The sequence below is a fragment of the Abramis brama genome (genome assembly GCF_963993115.1).
Source record: "Abramis brama genome assembly, chromosome: 9".
Lineage (NCBI taxonomy): Eukaryota > Metazoa > Chordata > Actinopteri > Cypriniformes > Leuciscidae > Abramis > Abramis brama.
Window position 1 is genome coordinate 25,156,202 of NC_139971.1, and position 9,886 is coordinate 25,166,087.

Here is a 9,886-nt window from a genome sequence, read left to right on the forward strand (position 1 = left end):
TGTTGGTGGTCCTCCAGGACAGGTTTGGGAACCACTGCTCTACTGGCACCGGGCACAGGCCGCTGAGACTGCATCATTGGTATGACCGCCTCCGCCAATACAACTATACTCTACAGTTTACCCTGGGCCGGGATAATGTCGTTGCAGACCTTCTCAGTTCCTGCCCAGGCCCTGCCTACCAGTGTCAACCACATCGAAAGTAAGATTATTCTCACGCTACATACTCTGCTCGAGTCCACGGTCACTACAGGAACTGAAGGCAGCCTCAAAACAGGATCCAGTCATCTCCCAGCTCTGCATCTACAGTCGTCAGGGATGGCCACGTGAATTACCAGAGAAGCTGTTAGCATTTTCTCTGGTCAAGCAGGAGCTCTCTTGTTGGAATGAGACATGTGTGGCGCGTGGGTTTTTCACCGTGATTTCAGGGGCCCTTCGCGCCCGTGTGCTGGCCATGGCACATGATGGCCACCTGGGAATAGTGAAACTTAAACAGAGATACCGCAACCTGGTGTGGTGGCCAGGCATAGACAAAGACATTGAGGCCCTTGTTAAAGAATGCCCAGCATGTCTTGTAAGTGAAAAGACTGGTCATCGACCCCCGCCACCCCTGCAACCCCTGGCCTGGCCCTCAAAACCATGGGAGCATCTGCAATTAGACATATGTGGCGAGATCCACAGTGCCCCCCACTATCAGTGGTTCTTGGTCGTAGTGTATGGTTTACACTCCAAATGGCCACTACCGGCTCCATCACCTCCCAGGTCATTGTGGACTTTCTGGAGTCTCTCTTCTCCCGCTGGGGCCTTCCACAGACCATTACCACCGACAATGGTCCACAGTTTTTAACTGTGGAGTTTACTTCATACCTGGAGAACAGGGGGATTCGACACATCCGTACAGCCCTGTATCACCCACAGGCAAACGGCAGGGGGGAACGCTTCCATCAATCCCTAAAAAATGGCATCAGAGCACATCAGGCCCAGGGCTGTTCCTTTAAACAAGCCATTAATCTAACACTGCTACACTACCGTGCTACCCAGCATTCAACCACAGAGGTTTCCCCAGCCTCGCTCATGCTGGGTAGAGAGTTACACCTACCACTGGACAGGCTCCACCCCACCGCAGTCCAGAACACACTCACACCAGTCAAAGCCTCAGTCACCTGCTGTCAGAAGCGCATGAAACAGTGGTTTGACAAGGGTCAGGATACCAGATATCGATGTGGCAGACTGGGTGAGAGCTCACCGACCGCACAGGGAAAACAAGATGGCATCATTTTGGTCCACTCCACAGCGAGTGGTCCGCCGACTGGGACCAGCCACATACTTCCTAGATTATGGCACCCGCTGGCACACCAGCTGCCTTCAGAAGGTGCCAGCACCTCCTGCAATGTTAACTCAGAACAGCGGGGACATAATGCCACCTAGAGCGGAGCAGGAGGACTCCATACCACAAGCAGCCGCACAGCCTGATGATACTCCCTCGTTGTCACACCCAGTGCCCCCATCATCATTGTCGCTGCCCCTTTCCCCAGCCTCCCTACCACTGTTCGCCTCACCTTCAGCTGTGTGTTCTCCACGGCCCGATTACCTGAAGGACTTTGTGTCTACTTTTCATAGTTGAACCCCCCAGAGAGGGGAAAATGTTATGTCAGCTCAGGACGAATTAATCTGTGTTCGTTTGGTAACACCTCGCTGCATGTTTAGGTTGCAGCTGTTTTGGTCTGAAATGTTTGGTTCCGGTTTGTCCGAAAAGTAAAGAGAGTTGCATGCATAAATCTCTCGTCCAGCTTCCTTTTTTATACACAACAGTCTCATCCTCTCCAATAATTTTTTTCAGCATGATGCTGTGCACGTTCACAGATTTTTCGTGGGCCTGGCCATACATTACACATGTAAAAGCCTCAATGTCCTCCACCACATCTGGCTCCACAGACCACTGATCACCAAGTTTTCTGAGGACATAAATAATTATAGTATTGCAAAGTCACAATGTATCAATACCTATGTTAAGCATTAATTGCCATTACATGCTACAGGATATCTGACTAAAAATACTCACTTGAAGGCTGCATAGTACTTTGGATTACGCTGCAGCTTTTTCAGAGGCCCAACCTTCCCTTTGCCTCTAAAGGTACTTGTAACGTATTCTCCTGTGAAGACTTATAGGCAGAGTATTGTTGTGCAGTAGTCTGCCCCCTTACATTCTGCCAGTTCGCTGACATTTAGGATCCGCCTGTGCTTTCCGGTCCCAATGTCGACGTACTAATTATTTATGTCCTCAGAAAACTTGGTGATCAGTGCTCTGTGGAGCCAGATGTGGTGGAGGACATCGAGGTATTTACATGTGTAATGTATGGCCAGGCCCGCGAAAAATCTGTGAACAACGTGTGCAGCATCATGCTGAAAAAAATGATTGGAGAGGATGAGATGCTTACCACCAGATTCAAGGTGGATCTGTTCCGGCTCCCGCCCTGCAGAGACAACCTGGTCCCACACATCAACTGTGTCGACCAGAGGTGGAAAGAGTACTGAAAATTTGTACTCCAGTACAAGTACAAGTAGTTGCTAAAATAATACTCAATTACAAGTAAAAGTACTGGTGTTAAAAATGTACTCAAGTAAAAGTACAAAGTACCCCTCTCAAAAACTACTCAAGTACTAATTACTTTTTAGCCGGTGATATTTATTGAATAAACATCAAATCCATTTAATCAAATCAGAAATATGAAAGGATCAAACACAGGCAATTTGTGTTTTATACGAATAAACACATAGTACAGGAATTGTGTCTGTTTAAAGAATGTTAAATTATTTTTAAACATGTATAAACAGTATAAACCTTTAACTGCAAACCAACAACTGGGCAAAGGCCTTAAACTCTAGGACATTTCACTTTCTGAACCTTTTGTTCAGTTTCAGCAGAAGCTGATTTTCAAAGTTCACAGAGTCTATCCGGCTTCGTTTGGATGTGAAAAGTAGACCAGCACAGCTAAAAAGCCGTTCACATGCAGCAGAGGCAGGCAGAGCTGTGTTTAACTTCAGAGACAGCTTCTTGATGGCTGGGAAGGAATGAAGCAGCTCCATGTTGTCCGAGGCACATGCAAGGTAACCATCAAGCTCAAATGGACTTTGCAACATTTTGGAGAGTGGTCTGGAGAAGAAATCGTCATCATCAGATGACTCTCTTTGATGTTCACTCTCATGCTCCGTAGTTTCAAGATGTTGTTTCAAGTATGTCAAGGCTGTAATTTGAAAACAATTACTTCAATTTATGGGAGCATTTTTGTAAACCCACACTTAAATTATCTAAATCACAACAAATTATACTTTAATAACAACCTTTTAGGCCTGCCATGACAGAAATGTTATAAAAGTATACATGCTTATACAGGTGTGCAGTTATAGACACAAATGAGATCGTATAAATTTGAAATTACCAGCTTCTACAACATCTGCTCTGTCAGTCCAGGAGGTCTTGAACTTGGGTAAGAGGACTGCAGCAGCAGCCAATTCTGGATCCTCCATCATCTGTCCAAAACGCTTATGCAGGCCATTTTGCAGGGCTCTGATGAGTGGTGTGCAGGTCTTGCTTGATGTCTCTAACCTGTTGAGTTTGGATAGAAGCTGGTGGATTACTGGCAGCAGCCATCCCATGTAAACACTGGACTCTGACTGAAGGATGTTTGAAGCTTTCATCAGTGGCTTCATGGTGATTCTATACTCCCGGAGGAATGCAACTTCTGCAGGACTCAACCTGGAAGATAAAACATGTTTATGACAAACAACTAAGCCACATCATGACTATAGGGAAAGACTGCATACATGGTAACTAACATTACTCACATTTTCACCTTGAGTTCGTCACATACACCCCTAATGGAATCTTCACCTTTCTCATCAATTATGCGTATAATTCTTTCAGTGGCAAGACAGGTGGAATTCCACCGTGTTGCATTAGGGCGAATGATCTGTAGCCCACACTTGTCCTCTACCACTTCACTAGCCAAATGAGATCGCCCAGTTTTGTTCCAAATGGCCTGGCATTTTGCAAATGTTGCACGGAAAAGCCTCTTGTAGGTGTCATTCATGGCCTCTGCAAGGGAAGCATCAGTTGTTGCCACAAGATTTAGCAAATGACATGCACATCGTTGATGAGGGGGTAGTTGATATTCCATACCAGAGTCTTCATCAAGGATTGTACTTGCATCATGATACTCAATATGGTCACTTACGTCAAGACCATCCATGTCTTCTTCATCGTCATCTACCTCTGCATCTTTCTGCATTCCAAACACATGGAAAGCTTTGAGGAAGTTGGATCCACTATCGGTTGTGGTCCTTACTACTTTGTCTCTAATCTTGTATTGACAATGGACATCATCAAGAGCACCAGCAATCACGTCAAATGTGTGAGACCCCCTTAATCTTTTGCATGCTAGTGCTGCAGATCTTCTTTCTAAGGTCTCCTCATCAATCCAGTGGCAAGTTACACCAAGGTAACTTTTCTGATGAGCTGACCAACAATCTGTGGTGGTTGCAACAAATTTGGCTTTACCCAATTCTGCAATCAAAGTCTTCTTCATGTCATCAGCAGCATCACAGATTCTGGTACGGACGGTGGATCTGGAGATGACTTTGGCTTGAGGTTGCCGTGTGGTAATTAATTCTTTGAAAGCTGGCTGTTCTACTACTGTAAATGGCTGTACACTTTCAAATATAAAATTGATGATTAGTTTGTCAACAGTTGTTTGAGGGACACGTTTGCTTGCAGCTGCCAACATCACATCTGGTAACTTGGCTTGCTTACTTGATGAGAGCTTGTTTGGTGTGGCTGTGGTCTTACGTTGACTACGTGCTGCTGCTGTCACAATGTCATCGTACTGATCAATCTTTGATGGATGTTTCCTCTGAAAAGATAACAGAGGAAGTATACAAAGAAAATTATATATTATTTCATATTTTTCTTCATATAATTTTTATGGGAATCAAGTTATAAAAATGGTATAATATTATTATTATTATTAATGAATAATGATGCAACATAAATAACCTTGTTGGGTTATTTTATTTATAAACAGATTTTTTTTTTTTTTCATTAAAAAAAATCTGACTGGACAAGAAAGCTTTCCAAAAGTACCCTACTAATATTTCAAAAGTTATCAGCATTTAGCACTGACACATGCGCAATCTAGACAGGCTGTCAATCAGTGCAGTTACACTGTTACGCCAGTGGGTCGCGGCAAGAGACTGTTTTTATGAAAGAGTCATTATTAGACCGTTTATTATAAGCTTAAAACACGGATTCAATATGAATAAAACAATTAGTTGACAATGACATAAAATTTAACTTTGAGCGCCACTTTGCAATGCTAAATCTTTTTTTTTTTTTTACGGTCTATGTGCTCGTCACCTAGGTAACGCTGAAGCAGTGGGTCGCGGCAAGAGACTGTTTTTATGAAAGAGTCATTATTAGACCCTTTATTATAAGCTTAAAACACGGATTCAATATGAATAAAACAATGTGTTGACAATGACATACAATTGAACTTTGAGCACCACTTTACAATGCTAAATATTTTGTTACGGTCTATGTGCTCGTCACCTAGGTAACGCTGAAGCTCATGTTTCAAGTGATTTATAGTCAAATTATCGTGAGGTCTACCCAACATTAAAAACGAAAACAACTATCACATAAATATAGTTATAAGTCTTCTTACCATAATGTGTTTTTTGAGATTAGAGGCTGAAGTCTTGTAAGCCGAAATCACTGCAGATGGCAAACAAAGTTTGCATTGCATTTGCACGCTGTCTCCTTTCCTTCCTCTGTATGTGAACAACTCCTCCAGGTGCGGCCACGGGCACTCGTCATTCGGTATTTCTTCGGAATTTTCAATGAATTCAGCGTCTCGAATCTCCATGGCCATAACGCCAAAGATATAAGTTAGTTGATAACACTAAAATACACCTTCACAGTGAAGGACGTGCGAGGACGAATAGCTCTCCAGAAACCGGGCTTTTTTTCCGGTCCAAATACAAGGGTTTTTATTGGCCCGCCCACGATCTGTTATTTCAATTGGATAACGTTACCCAAATGCTGGTCAAAGATTTGAATATTAATTTAATTCAAATTGTACAAGTACTTAGTAACGAATGTGATTTTTAAAGTAACGAAGTACATTACTTAACTTAATTTGTACTTAAGTACAAGGAAAATTACAGACTTAAAAATATACTCATAAAAGTACAAGTACACGAAAAAACTACTTAATTACAGTAACGTGAGTAGTTGTAATTCGTTACTTCCACCTCTGGTGTCGACCACCGTCTGGCCAACTACAAGAGAGCAGCAACACCGATATTCTGGTGTCTCAAGCCCCATGATCCTGGCCAAGGCTGGGAAAAGACTGAAGAGGGTACCCTGGAACCAGTCTGGTCTTGTGGACCTATCCTCCCCATTTTACTCACTGACTTGCTGGAGGAAACAGTCGAGGAGATGGATGGAGATGGTGAGGAAGACGAGGAGGTCAATTATGAAGACCTGCTGTATGATGAATAGACATCATTGCCCTTGACCTTTTGACCTTTGATTAGAATGACTTTTTTCTATTTCAGTTTATTCTACTGTAATGGGGATTTGTTATACCCTATATATACACACATTTGACTATATGAGTGGTTTTCTGTTTTGTTTCAATAAATATATAATACCAATATAACGGTTTGAATAGTAACTCCTTACTATGGGAGATGTTCATTTGGACCAACATGTGACAATTTTTCAAGTATGGATCATCAACATTTGCTTATTAGACATCATAAAGACTATAAAAATACAAAAGTTAGAAAACGTATATCAATAGGGTCCATAGGGGAGGAGATCCAGTGATCCAATGTCACAGATTTTTTACATTTTTTTGCATTTATTTGAGTTTTAATGCACCATACATCATCTAATCATGACAATCCTCATATCTATCAATTCCTCATGCAAAGACGAAGAGAAAATGGGGTGGATTGCGTCTGTAGGATGTATTGTTCAGATTCTATGTAGATTTAAAGTTTTCATTTTTCACAGCCGAAAATCAAGCACGGACACAAAAGATGATACAAAAAATCACATATGGGACAATAATTTGCGTGGGGAACATCAAAATTCCTTTACTAAACACCTTAAGGATTACAAAAAACTAGGTTAAAAAAATATACCTTTCGGGTGCAGGTGGACCTCCCCTTCCTACCAGACTACTGAGACAAGAGATTTATGTATTTTTTGTCTGGAAAAAAAATCCTCCGATGAAGCAAAAATCGTCATTTTGTGTCATCGGAGGATTTTTTGGCCAGAGGCTAAAGACTACAGCCAGTAGTAGGGGCTGTCCCGCATGTTTTCAACCCGCCCATCTCACTCACACAGAATGTACACATAGTGTCAGCCATCTTTTTTTGGAAGCTAAGCTAGCAGGCTCTTGTTCTGTGGAGAAAGCTGAGTAGTAGGAGAAAGCTGAGTAGTAGGGGTTACTATCCTCTTTTTCCCGGACATGTCCGGCCGTCGAGATCGTCCAAAATGTCCGGGATTCGGCTTTTGCTTTCTGCAATCGCCATTCATTGTTTACATGCACACCTTTTGTTTCAATCTAACTGAATTCATTCTGAATGGTGAATCTGAATGTAGTGTTTACATGAATGCTAAACAAGTGATCGGTTGATGTGCATTTTAACATTGCTAAAAAAATTCCTGCTCCTCCGTGAGAGAAGCGAGACCGGTGCGTCTCAGTAATCACACCACCGGCCTCGCACCGTTCTCCCGCGGCCCTAGCCTCGTCCTGCTCGCCACAGTAAACATAATGAATGGCGACTGTAGAACGCAAAAGCTGAATCCCGGACATTTTGGGCGATCTCGAAATCCCGGGAAGACTCGTCACGGAGACTCACTAGTAGCCTAGCCTTGTTGTTTTAAACAGCGTTCTCTTACCGGTAGGCGTGGCTTGGGAGTGGCCTCCTAGGGCAGCGAAGCAAGTGCATTCTGGGAGTTGTTGTCTTTCATCCACATAAGCCAAAAATAAATTTTCTGGCTTTTCTCAGTCTAGAAAGCTCCAAATTCAAAAATAATTTCACATTTCTTCTACATAAATGACCCATTTTAAATACACATTCATCTTTCCAGAGGTGAATTATCCCTTTAAGCAAACTCTAGGCTGTGCTTTAACACACAAGCGGCGGGCTGGGCAACAGCAGAGGGGATTTTATGAGAAAGGCGAGTCATGACCAGCGTGCTGACATGGTCATGTTCTCGTGGCCATCAGATGAGGACAGGAAATGACCACATCCAGAAAGTCATGGACGGAGAGGTGTCCTTAAAAAGGGTCTCGCTGTCCGATTGCTCTTTTAGGGAAAACAGCTCTTTTAATAGTCGAAGCGACCAGGGGTAACATCGCTGCATTGTTATCAGGTGAGATCCCAATCCGTCAGTCTGTTCTGAAGTAGCGTTGAACGTGACTGAATGATAGGGAACAGATTTATTCTTACATGGTCTTTATACAGATTATCATTTCTATAAATTTTCCACTGAATTATGTGATCTTAATCATGCAAATTATGTTTCAAGAGCTTGAAACTGAGTCCGTGTCTGTTATGAGTCAGAGAGCTTGTCCGCTCTTGAGCTGTCAATCATATTATAACTCCTGCCCTTCCGAATGATGACGTTGTGTTTCCTTGTGACATTTCCTCATTCTGAGTTCCTCACATAAACAGCTGAGAAAACTGTTCCTACAGATGAAACATGAAGCCAAATAAATATGATTACGACGATATATGTTCTTTTTGTGTTTTTAATGCGGCTTGGGGTATTTTTATAACAATAAAGAATAATGCTTACATGAGAAATGCACATTCAGTTTAATATAAAATACAATACAAATACAATACAATTTAATACAAATAATGCACGTCTGTCCATTATTTACTCAAAATTATCTTTAGATTGCAGTCAGATGTTATTACATGCACTCAGTGATGGTTTCTGTGTTGTCACTAATAGCGCCTCTGTGGCCCTTTCCGACCGAACACAGCGGGAACCATCACCCGAATATTAGTTCCGCCCGGACTCTTTTCTCACACGGACCCAGTACTTTTCCGTCTCAGCTGTGGCTCATCATCCCATTAGTTCCCAGTACTTTTCCGTCTCAGCTGTGGCTCATCATCCCATTAGTTATCGCCTTTATAAGGCGCGGACTTTCTCTTGTTCATTGCGAAGTCTTATCGTTCCCTATGGTCGTAATTCTGAGCGTTTATCTCTGTGTTGGATTTTCTGTGTATGACTCTGGACTGTGTACCCCGTTGACGATTCCTGCTACCTGCCATTGCGACCATTGCCTGTCTATTGAACTGTGTCCCGGATTACCTACGTTGTTCCTGTTTTCTGGTGATTATTCCTGCCTGTTGACGATTCTTAATAAAGCCTTGCAGATGGATTCGAATGTCTCTGACTCCGTGTTACAGAAGACTTCGCCACCTCAGGATCCAGCGGCTTTAGATCAAGTGGTTACTGAAGTGACACGGCAAGCCTCTCTGTTGACTGCATCACCAACAGTTGGATCGGCTGACCACCATGACCGAGGAGTTGGTGCGGTCTATGCGGTCGCTCACACAGGCTGTGCAACAAGACCCCACTGCATCGAATCCTCCCACTGCAGCCCCCACCGCGCCGCCTTCCGCGGTCTTCCCCACGGGAATACACGCACCCCGCTTGGCACTTCCAAAGAAGTATGACGGCTCTCCAGGCAAGTGCAGGGGCTTTCTTATGCAGTGTGCCATCTATGTGAACTCGCTGCCGCCGGGCTCTGTGACGGAGGATGGCAAGGTTTCCCTCGTCTGCACCCTTCTCACCGGT

General features: G+C 43.3%; 1 protein-coding gene across 1 annotated transcript; it reads right to left on the reverse strand.

Moving 5' to 3' along the window:
- Window positions 1-2,683: 2,683 nt before the first annotated feature.
- On the reverse strand, window positions 2,684-6,048 carry LOC311089555 (E3 SUMO-protein ligase ZBED1-like). The gene is made up of 4 exons (XM_084124278.1): window positions 5,718-6,048; window positions 3,844-4,907; window positions 3,438-3,754; window positions 2,684-3,242 (listed from the first exon to the last, which is right to left on the reverse strand). Exons 1-4 carry the CDS (start codon window positions 5,922-5,924, stop codon window positions 2,890-2,892), a joined length of 1,941 nt encoding a protein of 646 aa, XP_083980404.1. The 5' UTR covers window positions 5,925-6,048; the 3' UTR covers window positions 2,684-2,889.
- Between the last annotated feature and the right edge of the window lie 3,838 nt (window positions 6,049-9,886).